We start from the raw sequence: 17,307 nt of genomic DNA, 5'->3' as shown, positions 1-17,307 counted from the left end.
GAATTTTTTATTTGCATTTCTCAAGCAAAGAGGTGGCTTTTTTTGTGCAATTTCTAAGTTTTGTTTTTCATATGTTGTATTTTTTTTTAAATGCAAGTCTTCCATTTTATTTTCAGATTTGCATAGTTTTATTTTTGTTAATGATTCTTCTACTTTTGTCTAAAATTCTCCAAGTTGCATATGTAAGAAGCTCTTCATTCTTGTATCTGTCGTCGAGATTAAAAACATTGTTCTAAATATTGAATCACTTCAAAGAAGCAACTTATTTGTTTCACATGGGAATAGAGGATAAAAGCCACCTTTAAAAATTTGGATGATTCTGAGACTATTGATAGGATATTCAGAGTTCCACCAACTCTAGTTGTCACTAATATCTGAAAATAAACGGCTTTGGAAAGGTGGAATGAGGATAGCGCATACTGCATTGAGTACATCAATGATCATTGGTTCATCAACAAGAGGCCTAATCCCACAAGTTGGCCAAAAGGTGTGAGTCATTTTAAATTTAAAGAGGAGATCAATGACCTCATTACTCTACTCATCTACATTGTACAACTCGGGGAGTCAAGTTCTTTTGAGCCTTGGATATACAAATACATTTCTAACATCACCACATCAAAACAAAAGATATTTTGTGTAGAAATTATTACTGATATTCTAATCGAACAATTGTCTCAAGTTTCATCGACTTGCACAATTTATATGAACTCGTACTTAGAGTTCATTGCTGCTTCGCTGGGCTCTTTTTCAAGCCTTTCTACCAAAGGAGATAGATCACTTGTTCCCGTACGGAAGTATTATGATTAGTTGCCTTCGAAAGCAAGTCATTTTCATTCAATGGTCATTCTATGAGGATTAAAATAAGGTGAATGAATACAACTACCTTTCTTACAGATTCCTTTCACCTATTTGAGAGTGAATTATTTTCAAGGAGAACTATACACTTTGTGATGGTATCCTATTGATAAGATCATCCTAATGGAGTTGACAGGACAATTCATGGCAATAAAAACATACCAATCTTCATTGCAGATATACACAGAGTCAAGATTGGTGGATACTCTATAGGCACAGTTCACCTAAGGTAAAGAACATGGAATTTGAACTTTCAATGGATCACTCTGAAGAAATTCATGGCAAGGAGTTGTTTTTACAAGAGAGGAATAAATGATAACATAAGGAAGCAATTTGTAGATGTGCATCATTTAGAGGATTTGTGGATTGACTTGCGCACAGAGATAGATATCAAGAAGTTAGACTACTACAGGTAAACCATCAAGGAGTTGATAGACTTCAACCTTATGGAGATTCCTGTTGGAATTGAAGATGAAGGAGATATACTTAATCTTGATTACATCAAGTATCATGTTGAGTCTTTGCCTATCATGTCACCTTCATGGTCAGTAAAGGAACATACATCTATATGGGATCATTTTTGGTCCATCCTTGAAAGTACTAATATTTGGTCGAAAGTAAGAATTCTCAAGTGTTTAAAATCAAACTAGGTAAAGGTTTTGATCCTTTAGGACAAGTTGGTTTGAGATCTGAAATATGTGGAAAGTTAAAGGATGGAGCTTCTACTTCTGCACCAAAGCCTTCAATTCCATCCATCTCAGAGCTTACCATCAAACATGGAAAGGGTGCAAGTAAATTTCTTAGAATCAAAGATGTAGAGTCTAAGATGATTAAGATTGATTCTAATGATGATGAGGAACCTGAGGAGCTTGTTCCTGAAGCACCTTGCCCTATGATGCATCTATCACAACAATAGTCCCAGATTCTACACCAATATCAGACAAGTCTCCCGATTCTTCATCAAACACGGACGTGGGTTCAATCTCCACGATACATGTACATCTTGTAGACACAAATGTGGTTACACCTACTATACCCATCCCATTAGTTATCCTTGCAGTTGTGCCAAAGGATCAATATAACAATTTTGAGAATGGGTTTGACATGTACTCCATGTCTATTTCAACCATGACACTATTGGACACTATCACAACACAATTTGAGCAGATCAAGGTTGAAGTTACATGGAGCAATCAAACACTATTGGAAATATAAATAGAAACTCCTATTGTGACTACAATTGCAAAATCAAAGACAAAGATACACACTGGCAACTACATCAGTTGTGGGTTCATCCTCTTTCACTTTACCCTTATGGTTGAGTTCAACAACATAGAAGAGAAAGAAGGAAGAACTTCCAACTGAGGAATTTGACATCAGCAAATCTATAGACCAAAGGCACCTAAGAAAAAAAAGGAAAAAAAGATGTCAAGGGTCGTCATTAACAACAACGAGGTCAAGTATGTCGAGGCAGCTAACATTTTGGTTGATATGCCTACTGAAGAGATGCAATCCACCAATTACAAGTTCACCTTAGTTGAATTTGGTAATCAAACACACATAAGTTGTCAACAACATGCAATCACTTTGCTCATGTAGAAGAATGATAAGCTATGGGAGAAGAAAAATAAGCTGAAAGAAGAATATGTACATGTTCTTGAGATTATTGAAACAATAACTCATGGTACAACCTACTCAACAAGGATAACATTGAGAAGTTTAGGGGACTCATTCTTAGCATTCACAAAAAGTGAACCGGATTAACAAAGTCGGTGTAGTGAGAATAGCATCCCATAGGCTATGCTTAGCCTCGTGGACATTAAAATTTTATCTTATCTTATCTAGTTCAAGATGTTTTCACTGAACTTAAGCACATCAATAATGGAGCATCATGTAGCAGAATGAAAACTAATAAATGATGTAATGGGAGTCATGTCTTATCATACACAGTTTATTATGCATTTTTTAATTGACAAATTGGAAAAAAATTGTACTTACAAGTGATCTCTTCACCTGTAAAGCCATTGCATGTGATCTAGTTGCAGGTCAAGTTATTTAGAACTTCCAGTTTAAATAAGTCAAACATAGTTACGGAATAGGTACAATTTTTTTGCATTTCTCCCACCTTTTTCTCTCAACCCCTCACCTATATATAGGAGGGACCATCTTTTGGCAACACAAAAAAACTTTGTCAAATTCTATGTGAACTCTAAGGCTTTGTCCTTGGATGTAGATTAAATCACTTTTAATGAAAGAGACAACTTGCTTTAAAACTACTTGCTTTAAAACTATGTGTTGATTCAATATGTTATGCAACAACTTTTTTTAATATTGATTTTGACTTTTATGCTTGGTTCAATAGAGATCTAAGTTGCATATTGCGTGTTGTCTTGCATTTTGTCACCACAAAATGTAGGTAACAGTACTAAACTTTTTCAAACTTAGTTTCGCATTTCTCTGAGTTTAGTTTATTATTTAATTGGTTAGTATTGATCAACCAATTAGTACCAATTGATATAATGAATCGTTTTGCTTTCTGTCGAGCCTTTGCTTGATTTTTGAAGCCTTCATCATCCATTCTTCGCTTTTGAGTTTGCGTTTGCTTTTTTTTAGTCCTTTGATTTTACTCATGTCACGCCTTCTGTTTTCCCCTTCGATTCAATCTAACCTAGAGGTCAATTAGAGTTGTCAATCAAGAGTTATGTCCATTTTAGTGCTTCAAAAGTGGACATTTTAGATGCAACAGCACGAATTAAAAATATGATATATTTTCAATTTGACATTCATTTTTTTGAAAAATATAACATTATATTCACTTTTTGTTATGTTTTAAAGTTACTTTTACTTTAAATTTATAATTTAAAGTGACTATAGTGCACTTTATGTTATAATTTTAAGTTGAGTTACTTTTTAATTTTTCACTTAAAGTAACTATATAACTATATAGTTTCATTTTAATTTTTGGTTTTAAAAATCAAATGCTTATTTAAATATTATTTTAAAATGATGTTTATGTATTATATTTCATAGTATGATAAATAAATATTGTTTTTGACCCATTTTCTAACATTTTTATAATTTGAAGTGAATTAAATGACTTAAAGATTTCATAAGTGGGCATTTTATATGTAATAACATGTAAAATCCATCAAAAGTGGACTTTTTGCATGCCATTGCATATAAAGTTTACTTTGGTGGACCTTTTTTAATGTCATTACATCAAAAGTTCACCATAAGTGGACCTTTTTGATGCTATGACATGAAAAGTGGAGTTTTCATGCTTATGCATCTAGAGAGTGAGTTGCATTGTAAAATATGCATTCCCCTCCAAAAGGTTTGATTTTCACTTGGAAGCATATTCTAAAATATGCATTGCACCTAAAAAGGTCTTATTTTCACTTGATGCATATTTTAAAATATGTCATGCACCTAAAAAGGTCTGATTTTGAAAGAAAGCATGTTTTAAAATATGCTATGCATCCCAAAAAGTCCGATTTTGAAAGGAAAGCATGCATTTGGCCTCCAAGAACACGATTTTGCTCATAACTTGAGATTTTCTTGGTGGAATTCATGAAACCTTCTCCATTGAAAACGTTTTTCCTTGGCAATGATTTTCCTTGAATCAAGAATGGATTTAACATGCTGAAAATTGGATTTGGAGCTCAATCCCAGGGTACATTTTTGAAGAAAACTCCAAATACCTTCATTTTTGCTCATAACTTGAGTTTTTCTCAATGGATTTGTATGGGATTTGTTCCATTTGAAACATTTTTGGATGGCAATGAGTTTCCCAACTTCTAAAATGGATTCATATATCTCAAAAAAGTTTTTGAAAGTTTCATAATAGATCACGTTTTTGAAGAAATTTGCAAAAAAATCCATTTTTAGTGCATGTTTCTCTTCCCAACCAAATCGTTTTGGCATTTTTTGGGGGATTACATTGCAATGAAGTTCACATTTTGAGGTTTAATGATCAAAACGTTTTTTACCAAAAATGTGTTGAAAGCATAAATCTTCAAAAACGTTGGAATATGGATTGTTTTTAGGGCACGTTTTGGCATCTTCCAACAACTTCTTGTTTGCTGCCCTCTCCCATTCGAATTTGCAAAGTTGGAAAAGGTCTTACCATTTTTGAAGAAATTTTCAAACATTGGAGCATTTTTTTCCTTCATTTTTGGCACTTAATCTTCATGTAAGTTGACTTCTTCCTCCTTGCAATTTAATTCATACTTATCTTGCTGATTTTATGCATGAAAATTACTAGATGGTTGCCATTTGTGAAAATCTTTGCCATGGAAAGTGCATTTTTCCTTTAAATATGAAGTTTTTATTCATTTTCATGTTTTTGGTTCTTTCCCAATTCCCAATTTCGAATTTGAGCTTTGAAGTGCATTGCATCTTGGCATGTTGGAGTTACGTTGTTTCTTTTGTATTTTGGGTTTTGTGCTTGCTTGCTGGTTTTTCTACTTGGAGAAATTGCAAGTTCTTTCCCAAGATCTTGTTTTTGCTTTCATTACATGCGAAAGCATCGTCATCTTTCATATTCTACATTTCCATCTTTCCATGTCACAACACTTCACATCTCATCCAATAGATGCAATTACATGTTTTCCATCTCATTCACCATCCACACATGCATGTAATCCCATTTTCCACTTCCATTTTCACTCATCTCACTTTTCGCTTCCATTCGCATAACACGATTACACGAAATGTCTTACGTGTAATTGCATCCAAAAGGTCTAATTTTGATTAAAAGTCACATTTTAGAAAGTCAAAAAGTTGTCATTTTCACTTCCCATGTACTTTGACTTCTCCTTTTCATCAAAAGTGACTATAAAACTCATTATCTCACTTCCATTTTCCATTTTCATCCCTTCATATGCATTCACGCCTCCATGAGAAAATGAATGTTTTTCCACTTCCCATGTCATTACATGCTTTGCATCTCTTCCATTTGCACTTATATGTAAAAGCTCATCCACTATTGACATTCGCATGCCATCTCACTTTTAATTTCTCATTACATGTTGCATTCACATGTAATCCATTTCCGTGCAATGACATCTTGAAAGCCCAAGTCACATTTTGGAAATCAACAATCTCCATTTGCACGCATTCCCATGCGTCATGTACTTTACTTTTTTTTTAAAAGAGTTAAAGGTGTTGATGGAAAGTTGTTTACAGTTTACATCTGAACATCATCAAGAAGGTTTTCAAAGTATCAAAGACTCCAATTTGTGCTGATCTACAAAGGAGAATCCACGACAACTTGAGAGAGAAAAGCTGGATCACATTAAGTTTTCACATGAAAATGGACAATTTATCACAGTCAAAGGTTATCAAAAGGCGCAACACCATGGTTATTAAAGTCAATGCAGCAGTACAAAGTACAGGAGCATCCGATCCTGTGATCATACAGGATTGCATCGTCAAGTACAAGGCCATTTACGATTGTTTCCTTCTCTTCCGTCTTCTTCTTCTTTCATGTTTGTAGTTGGAGAGGATGCATTGCATGAGGATGTGTAATTACATGTAATGCGAGTTACATGTGTATGTAAAATATGTAATGCAAGTTGCATGTGTAAGTGCATGTAACCCTATATTTTCTCCTGTAGTCAGACTAGGTCAAAGTTGGTTGAGTTGCTCCCACTTTTTCCTCCACCTTTTTCTCAACTCTTGTGCCTATATAAAGGAGTGACCCCTCATTGTAAAAATCATCTTTTGTTGTATGCAAGAAAACTCTGCCAAATTTGTGCAAGCATAACTTTGATTGTGTAGTACGAATTTGGGAGAAAAGTGAATAAAAGAAGCAATTGGATTTGAAGCTTTGACTGGAAGCAATTGTAATAGAGAAAATTAGAAGCTTTGACTGTAATTTGTGCCTATTGTCTTGATTCATGTTATTATTGTGTGTTCAATAAAAGAGCATAGTAATTTAAGAAGCTATTGGAGCCAAAGCTTTGACTGAGAGTGGTTGTGGAAATACATAGCTAGAAGCTTTGTTTGTAGCTTGTACTTCTTTCTTAATTCGCAAAATAGTTAAGTATTCTTACTTTTAGGAGTCTTTGTGCCCTAATTGTAAAGCTTTTCATATAGAAATACAATAGGACTCAGAGCCAAACCGATACATTTTTAGTTAGCCTTTGAGTTAGTGAAGGTTTATCAGTATCACTATTTCCAGCTCTTGATAGAAGTGTTGTTAGGGATTCACCCTACCCATTACTCGCTCCACGAGTAAGTGGATTCTTTCTTGAAAGATAAGAAGAAAGGATATTGGTAACAACCATTTTATAAAAATCTCTCGACTTCTTGCTTACCTTGAGTTGATCCAAGGAACGGTGAGAAGGGGGAGCCTTCCCTTTATGGTAAGAGAGACTCTGTCTCACATGCTGTGGCTGGTCATCCTATTTTGCAATTGGATTTTTATCCAAAACTGTCAGTTGCAAAATATCCACCCAACATTGCATTTGGGGTTCTACCTCAATTTGAGTTTTTGGGAGATTGTGTTGTAGAAGGGAAAATTGCTATAGTTCATGATGGCTTCAAATTCCTAAGGGCGAAAGACTTTGTGCTTGTGTCAAGTACTTATATTAAAATTAGTGAACATTTAGTAAGAGAATTTGCACCTTACTGTTGTTGAAACTAGACTAGAAAACTTATATAAATACCATCAGCATATATCCTAGGAAAAACCCTCTTTGTTTAGGGAAACAACCCAGCCTCAAAAGTGAAACCTTTATTGATGAAAAACTTTTATTACAATATTCAGAGCTACTGCTCTCTGATCACAAAACAAAAGATAACTTTTTTATTTTTGAAAAACATCAAAAATACACAAACATACATTGCTTACAGTCCCATATTGAACACAATACAACACAGGATATACGTCAATCACCCTTAGTAATTGAACGCTGGACTCCTGCAAACATAATAAGATGACCGAATTTTCTTGAATAAAAACTGATTCAAGAAATCCATCATTCCAATCGTGCTCTGTCGTTTGTTAATATTGAATGACAAGGAAAAGACATGAGTCGCAAGAATAATCACGTAACTGGTGCCGAAGGATGTCATCATTAAGATTATGATAATCACCAACACTAAAGACCTTCAATACAAGGAAATAAGAATGTTGACAGTTGTCCACGATAACCGCTGATTAATAATCTTTATTGATGAATATCAAGACAAACATGTAACCGACAGGAAGATGGCCGCTATAAGGAAGATGTGCTGGTCCCAGAATAACCTTTGAATTTGACATGTAATATATCTTGCAAGCATATTAAAACACAAACAAATATCTCCATACAAATATTGCATCAATATATAAAATTGAATAATCATTTAATAGTAATTTACAAAATTACATATAAAGCTAATATATTCAACACTCCCTCTTAGCTTATATGGAATTTGTGAACTAAATAAACAACACTCAAATGCTTTAACATAGAGATTCAATTTGATTAAAGTCATGGAATATCTCAAATTAAAAAAATCATTTATTCATAACTGAATTTGATCAACATAACAAATTTGTAAGACTCATAGCTAAGCCTTCATTCACGGACTCTCAACGTGAATAATTATGAAATCTCTCAACATAACATACAACTCTCATCACGGAATTACTCAACATGATAATATCATGGACTCTCTCTATATGATATTCCCTATCGCATAGTGAAAGAGTTGTCATAGCTGATCTTACAATATTTATCAGATCACACACCAAAAATAATAATAGATAAACCTTAATAAACTAGACTTAGTTCCATTTAAGTCTTAAGATTTACCATTCCTAGTTTATCTCTAAAAAAATGAAATTTTACCATAGACAAAGGCTTGGTAAAAATATCAGCAGTCTGATCTTCAGCGCTGATATACTTCAGCTCCACAGCCTTCCGAAGAACCATGTCCCTTAAATAATGGTACTTAATTTCTATATGCTTTGACTTGTCATGAAAAACTGGGCTTATAAAAAAATTTATGCAGCATTGGTTATCAAAGAAAATTGTAGTAGGTTCAGAGGATTTTCCAAATAATCCACTTATGATTTTTCGAAGCCAAATAGCTTCACGAGGTGCTGAGCAGGCTGCCACATATTCAGCCTCAGCAGTACTTTCAGCTACACATTTTTACTTCCTACTACACCAAGCAATCATGCCTAAACCAAGGCTGAAACAAAATCCTGAAGTAGTTTGTCTATCCACAATACAACCAGTCCAATCAGAATCTGAGAACCCATGAAGTTGCAGGTCATTAGAACAAGTGAAACTCACTCCATACTGTAAGGTCCCTTTGACATATCTTAGAATATGCCTAGCTGCAGTGAAATGATATTTTCAAAGTTCACTCATAAACTGACTCAAAGTATTGACAGCAAAACAAATATCAAGCCTTGTATTGACGAGATACATGAGAGAACCAATCAATTGTCTATAAATGGTACAATCAATTAATTCTGAATCAGCTGCATTTACTTGAATTCTCTTCAAATTAGATTCCATAGGAGCCATATTTGGCTTGCAGTCAAGCATACCAAATCTCTTAAGAATATCAAGAGCATATTTACCTTAACTAATAATGATTTCATTAGATTGTTGCCAAATTTCTAGACCAAGAAAGTAATGCATTAAACCCAGATCTTTCATCTCAAATTCAGAAGTTAAATCCTTTTTGCATTTGACTATCATTTCATCATCTCCTGTGATAAATAGATCATCAACATAATGAACAAGAATCAACATGAGAGCTTTATACCTTTTGAGATAAATGTTTGGATCAGCCTCATTCTTTGAAAAACCCAAACTCAAAAGGTAACCATCAATGCGCTCATACCAAGCTCGGGGTGGTTGCTTAAGATCATACAATGCCTTATGAAGTTTGCATACATGAGATTCTTTGTTATATATAATAAATCCATCAGGCTGTTCTACATAAACTTCTTCATTAATAAAACCATTGAGAAAAGCTGTTTTAACATCCATATGGTGAACAGCAATAGCAATAATGGTTCTGATAGAGGTGTACCTTGCTACAAGAGCAAAAATCTCATCATAATCTATACCTTCTTTTTGACTAAAACCTCTGGCTACAAATCTAGCTTTGAATTTGTCCACACTCCCATCTGCAGCATGCTTTGTTTTGAATAACCATTTAGAGGAAATGACTTATTTATCTTTAGGATGAGGAACAACCTCCCAAACTTTATTTTTTAGAATAGACTCATATTCTTCTAACATGGCATCCTTCCAAACCTGCTGACTTAAAGCTGATTCAACAAATGAAGGTTCTGAGTCAATGAGATTACACATTAAAGTAGAATAATTATCAAAAATTTGAGGTCGTTTACTTTACCGAAAAGTTCCTTTAGGAGCTGAAAAAATTTCAGCTTCTTGCATAAGGTTCCTTGCCCACAAAGGTCTCTTCTTCTCATTCAAATAACTACTAGGTTCAGCTTCAGAAATATCTTGAATCTTAGGAGAAGAAGGAGAATCCTCCCTCTCAAAAAAGATTGACAAATTAGAAGGATCAAAAGAAGAATTTTTAAGAACCAGAGGAACATCCAAATCAACATCAAGAGAAGAATCAGCAAATTTGGAGCAATCAAAATTTTCTTCAAAAGAAACATCTCTACTAAGCTCAATAGATTTTTTCCTTGGAATGTAAATCCTATAAGCTTTTGCAAATTCACTATAACCAACAAAAATTCTCTTTTTACTTTAAGGATCTAATTTTGATCTTTAATCTTTGGGAATATGAACATAAACTGATGAACCAAAAACTTTCAAATGACTTACATCAGGTTTAGAATCGGTGAAAGCTTCTTCCAGAGTCATATTATTAAGTATGTGATGAGGGCTTCTATTTTGAACATAAACTGTTGTCCTACAGGCCTCTGCCCAAAGAAAAATCTGCAAATTTTTGTCATGAATCATAGCTTTAGAAACCTCGACAATAGATCTGTTTTGCCTTTCAGCAACTCCATTTTGTTGAGGATTATAGGGGACACAAAACTCCCTCTTGATTCCTGCTTCAACACAAAAAAACTGAAAAGAACCTGAAATAAATTCACAGCCATTATCAGATCTAAGAGTCTTGATTTTCTTTTCAGATAAGTTCTCAACTGAGGCTTTAAATTCCTCGAACTTGGATAGAACTTCATCAAATTCTTTGGATTTAAGAAAATAGATCCATGTTTTACAAGAACAATCATCAATAAAAGTAGCATAGTACCAAAAACCACTTAAAGAAGCTAATGATATTGGTCCACATAGATCTAAATGGATCAGCTCTAATACATGTTTAGATCTATTTTCACTTGAATGAAAAGGACTTTTCGAAAATTTTCCCAGAGAACAACCTTTGCAAATACCATCAAAGGAGGAGCTGAGAGAAGGAAGACCTACAACAAACTTCCCTAAAGATGAAAGAGCTTTGAAATTAAGGTGACCAAATCTCTTGTGCCAAAATAAATTGATATTGGAAGTAGAATGATTTAAAACATGAACTTGATTGGCTGCAAGCTTATAAAGACTCCCATGATGTTCACCAATAATTTGGGCAGAATTAAAATCAGAATCTTTCTTCCAAGCCATTACACTTCCATTAGAAAAAGCAATATTAAGACCTTTATCTTCCAAAGCTGAAATGGAAATTAAATTCCTCTTGATACCAAGAACAACTAAAACATCACTTAGATGAAATACCAGATTTTAATTTTAATAATGTGTTACCTGCCCCTTTAACAGAATAAGATGCATCATCACCAATAATCACTTGAAGATGAGGATCTAATTCAATTAGATTTGAAATATGATGCTTGAACCCAAAGATGTGACGAGATGCACCACTATCTATTAACCAAGTATTATGATCAGCTTGCACATGACTAGACAAGGCTGATATAAGAACAAGACCTTCTGAATGATTATAAGAATCCTTTGAGGGAGAAGAAACTTTTGAATCAGATATAGTCACATCATGAAAATTTAGTTTCACAGTGCAATGCTTAGCAAAATGACCAAGTTTTTCACACCTAAAGCATTTAATCTTGGAGAAATCCTTCTTTCTTTTAAATTCAGAAGATGAGGAAAGATTTTTATCTTCAAACACTTTGAAAATTTTCTTCCTTCCTCAATTTCTAGAAGTTTGAGAAGTAAGTACTTGATCTTCCACTTGATTAGATTTACGAGAACTCCCTCTAGCCTCCAGACAACATTCCTCTTGAATACAATCAGTTCTCAACCTTTCAAAGGTTGGGAAATCACTTCTGCTACTAATTCCTTGAATGAAAGATTCCCAAGAATGAGGGAGACCATTCATTGCAAGCATAACAAGTTCTTTGTCATTGACAGATTCTCCAATAGTGCTTAACTGATCTTTAAGTTCGGAAATCTTCAAAAAGAAAGAGACAATAGAGTCACTTTTGCACATCTTAATGTGAAGAAGCTACATACGAAGTGCCAAAGTTCTGCTGGTATTATTTATCTCATACACACTATGAAGTGAATCAAACATTTCTTTGGCAGATTTTAGCTTGGACACAGTAGGGACTAAATGATCCTTCATGGAGTCGATAATAATTCTTTTGGCCAGAATCATGTTCTTCTTCCAAGTTGCCTTTTCTTCAGGATCAGAGGGTTCTAAAACTTCAGACTCCACAAAAGAAAGAAGATCATTTTCTTCCAAAACTAGCAAGATTCTGGATTTCCATGAGATGAAATTTGAAGCTCCTTCCAAACAATCTTCTACCTTCAAGCCAGGCACCATGATGAAAATGAAAAGAAAAAAAAATCTAGTCCAGTATTAGAAATTATAAACCAAGCTCTGATACCATGTTGAAATTAGACTAGAAAACTTATATAAATACCATTAGCATATATCCTAGGAAAAACCCTCTTCACTGAGGGAAACAACCCAGCCTCAAAAGTGAAACCTTTATTGATGAAAAACTTTTATGACAATATTCAGAGCTACTGCTCTCTGATCACAAAACAAAAGATAACTTTTTTATTTCTAAATAACATCAGAAATACACAAACATACATCGCTTACAATACTGTACTGAACACAATACAACACACGATATACGTCAATCACACTTAGTAATTGAACGCTGGACTGATGCGAACATAATAAGACAACTGAATTTTCTTGAATAAAAACCGATTCAAGAAATCCATCATTCCAATCGTGCTCTGCCGTTGGTTAATATTGAATGACAAGGAAAAGCTGTGAGTCGCAAGAATAATCACATAACTGGTGCCGAAGGATATCATCACTAAGATTATGATAATCACCAACACTAAAGACCTTCAATACAAGGAAATAAGAATGTTAATAGTTGTCCACGATAACCGCTGATTAATAATCTTTATTGATGAATATCAAGACAAACATGTAACCGGCAAGAAGATGGCCGCTATAAGGAAGATGTGCGGGTCCAAGAATAAGCTTTGAATTTGACATGTAATATACCCTGCAAGCATATTAAAACACAAACAAATATCTCCATACAAATATTACATCAATATATAATATTGAATAATCATTTAATAGTAATTTACAAAATTACATATAAAGCTAATATATTCAACAACTGTTTGTTCATATTATTGAATCTTCATTCAAGATAAGTGCAAGAGACTTTGGGTTTCTGCAACTCTTCCGCCAAATATAAATTTAATTGGTGTCTTTGGTGTTGTTCTTACATCGACCCCGAGCCATCAATATTATTGTAGAAATAGGCACTTTTTTTGAGTTTGAAAGTTGTAGTTGTTTGCAAATCATTCCTAAAAAAAAAGAATTGCCCTTTTCATAATTTTAGTTAAGTTCTTGTTTAAGCCACTTACTCTAAGAAGTGAGCCATCCCTATTGCTAAGAGGAGAGAGAAATCTCACGAGATGTTGCTTAAAGTCAAAGTTTTACAAGTTGTGATCGCAATGACTTAAAAAACTTCTAGCCAGCAATTTTTGGCAACTCTATTGGGGACACAATGTGCATTCAAAAGTCCCATGCATTCGCATGAAGTGTATCCATGTTTTTTCCATTGTAATTTTATTTCTTGTAGTTTTTCAAGCTTTCACCAACGACATGTAATTGGCTGCCCAAGGTCCTTGGGGATATGCTTTTGGTCTGTTGAATTTGACTCTACCTCTATATGCTCTTCGTGATGGCTCACAAAATAATTTTCCAAATTTCTCCAGTGATGGACAACAACATCACAATGAACATGTCACTTTTTTTTACATTGCATGCAGTGTTCATGGTGTTAAACATGAGGACGTGCCAATAAGGTTGTTTGTGGAAATTCTCCAAAATGTGGTTGTTGACTGGTTTTACCATCTACTACTACAGACTATTACAAATTGGGCTACTCTCATAGCCAACTTTAAAGAAGGGTTCAAGCCTCCTAAGTAAATTTGAGGTGTTTCTTTGTTAACGCTCAAATTCCCAAAGTCAATTTTCCATTAAAAAGAGCAGCACTATCTACTTTTGCAGTTGCACAGACTTTGGCAATTGAAATCAAAGATGATCTCATTCTTGTTGGGCAAATAAGAATAGAAGCGACTGCATTTGAAGAAAGTTCTCTTTCTTTGGATTAATTTTATTCCATCACAAGGACGGATCCTATGGTGTAGAGGTTGCCAAATGAGTTGTTTGCCCTCAAAAAGCAAATAGCTCAAGGTTTATTCTTCATCGCAAGCAAGAATGTACAAATGAAGCCTCTTCCAAATGCTATTTATAGTCCTGCTGGCGAGAATCAACAAAAGTTAGTTTCATCACCAAAGAAGCTTGCTATTGAGGCACCATTACTGTAGGTGGTAGCAAAGCATCCTAAATCTGAATCTAGTGATCTTGTGATTCTCTTTCAGGAAAAGGAAGCAGACATAGTTGATGACTCTTATTTTTGGTTCACACAATCTCAAAAGGTCGTTAATGAAAAGTAAAAATCAATAAAATTCTTCTAATATTCAAGAAAATGAAGAGAATCATGTCATTAGACATGAGAAAATGGACATTCATTAAGGTACTAGTCAAGCTGATAGCATGAGTATTTTTAATGATGTGTACTGCAAGTTCCAAAATCTGAGATGACATGATACACACAAAAAACAAGAACTATGAATAAACAGTACTTACTTTGTATGGGGCTCACTAGAATAACGCATCAATGCAGGAATCAATCTCCTTGGGTTCAAATTACTTGTAACCATCCATGACTCAACAGTTTCATATGGATCTAGCATGATCAAATCTGGTGCAAACTTGTACTACAATAGTATGAATGATCAGATTCACAACAAAGAAGTAATAAAAAATCTTCTATTATCACATTTCACGAGTATGCTAAATTTTATTCTAGCACTGCATTTTCCCTCAAACAATACATTTGGGTCACTCGTGTATATGTACCTGCAACTCTGGTGAAACATTTGGTTTTTGCAATACTTCCAAAGCTTTCCTAGTCTCTCCTTGCTGAAATCAAATGAATAGAGTAATCAAATATGTTGTGGTAAAAGAGGATAAGGTTACACAAGACTTAAAGCATACAAATTCTTCTGACTTCACAAAATTAATAAGGTTTGAAGAAACTAATAACTTCCAATTGCAACATCCCATATAAAATTGCTAAAGCAAATGCACATAAATTGTAGGCAGTCTATTATCCACAGTTAAACCTAACAATATCATTTGTGCATAAATGATGCCAGGGGAAGACTGTTTTAATGCATAAAGATTATATTACTAGTCCAGAGTACTGTTTTTTTCCTGATTTGTGTGTTTTAAATGAAAGTTGAGCCATGCAAATTATGGTCCTGGAAGAAGAAACACATTAGTAAATTAAAGTTGGATAAGATTTTAGAAAAGTAAGTACATAAGTTTCAGTTTTCTAAGATAGGGCCTATATCTTATTAGCATTGTAATGTTGAGAAAAGATATTAATTGCTGATGGATGTCTGATTCTTTGCAATGTCTAGATCATAACTGAAAAACTTACCAATGGCAAAAACTTGCCAAGGCTCAAAAAGAAAACTCGGCAAAAGCTTAGTAGCTTAAAATTTTGTTTATTAGAAATACTTGTTTTTGTTTTGCAAAATACAATGAGGAAATGCATCCAATGAGTCAATAAATGAACACATAAAAAAAGCTGAGACTAGATATATTTCAATGATTTAATTGCAAATTGCGTACAAATGGCATCCTAGTGTGGAAGTCCGATTACTAGTAGCCTAATAGTCTGAAACAAAATTAAAATAGTAAATTATTTTTGTAAAACTAAAAATAAATACAACAGCAAAAACATTTTCAATCTTCCCTTACCAAGTCTAGTTAAAAGTAGGGTGTAGATAGAACTAAAGGGTCTAGTCCCAGGAATCCGCTATGTTTGCACCTCGCTCGGCACAACAAGCTATTCCTTGACCTTCATCCTAGATGCAGATGTTGCTCACACTAGCAATTACTCCTTATTCTCCCCAATGTCATCCAATGTGAATCCAAATCCAACCTTCTCCTTCATAGCCCTCTCCAAATCATAGATGTCATCCTCAATAAACAATGGAGGTTGCTCATGTCCTATTCAATCACTATAAGGATCTATAATATCCAAATCAATTGACCATCTGATATTTCCTCTACATTCCTTGTGCACAACCAAAGATTATATCGCACTAAGACAAGGTCATTGATATGTTTTTGAGCCAACTTATTTCTCCTCTTCATGTGGATGGCCTTGTACAAGCTCCAGTTGTACTCACAGCTAGATGAAGTACAAATCATCATTCCTTGGTGCAAGGTCACTGCAAATGACCTCATATAGGGTTGGAAGGGTATTTTTTCTCTGAAGGAGCAAAAGAAATTGGTTAAAATGAAATTAGAATGAGCTTTTTTGCATCCCAAGGATATATTCTTCTGCTTCCGCGATTTTGCCAAAAACTCATCAATAGCTCAACAAGTTTTTTACCATAACTCAGCAAGCAAACTCTACAATTTTTTGAAGGAAATACTTGCCATGCAAAACATCACTGATGTTTTGGCAACTTTTTCAACTATGTTTTAGTCCATTAAAAATAAATTTGCAACCAATAATATTCTGTCCAATCAGAGGGATATTGCAAATTTGGACAGCGGCATGAATTTCTAGGCCAAAATGCACAGGTACATGGCATTAAATATGAAATGGCAACAAATGAGGATTCCAATCATAAATTTTATTAATGGTCACACTTAAAGGCTCACCCAGGTTGATAAAAGCTAGATATGTTTATTGACCACTGCAATGCTTATTCTCATGCCCCATGTGTTTGCAACTACATAGAACCTGACAAGCAATATTTACAAGTAACTCATTAAGGATCATAAATAAATTACTGACGTAATCACCGTTCTTTCCAATATTTTACACTATAGTTTATGAATCATGCTCAATTGTGATGT

General features: G+C 34.0%; 1 protein-coding gene across 5 annotated transcripts in view; it reads right to left on the bottom strand.

Moving 5' to 3' along the window:
* The window catches only part of LOC149552590 (zinc ion binding protein), a 284,033-nt gene that overhangs the window by 107,494 nt on the left and 159,232 nt on the right, over positions 1–17,307 (bottom strand). For all 5 annotated transcript variants that reach the window (XM_089788186.1, XM_089788188.1, XM_089788184.1 and 2 more), the window contains exons 17-18: positions 15,286–15,348; positions 15,013–15,143 (exon numbers count right to left, since the gene is read on the bottom strand). In XM_089788186.1, coding sequence (XP_089644312.1) covers positions 15,013–15,143; positions 15,286–15,348 — 194 coding nt within the window. The remainder of the gene's footprint in view (positions 1–15,012; positions 15,144–15,285; positions 15,349–17,307) is intronic.

This window comes from Cupressus sempervirens, chromosome 6 (assembly GCF_028749045.1).
Source record: "Cupressus sempervirens isolate cs-2001-9-10 chromosome 6, ASM2874904v1, whole genome shotgun sequence".
NCBI lineage: Eukaryota > Viridiplantae > Streptophyta > Pinopsida > Cupressales > Cupressaceae > Cupressus > Cupressus sempervirens.
Note: the sequence above shows the minus strand (reverse complement) of the source record. Positions and strands in the feature narration are given on the sequence as shown.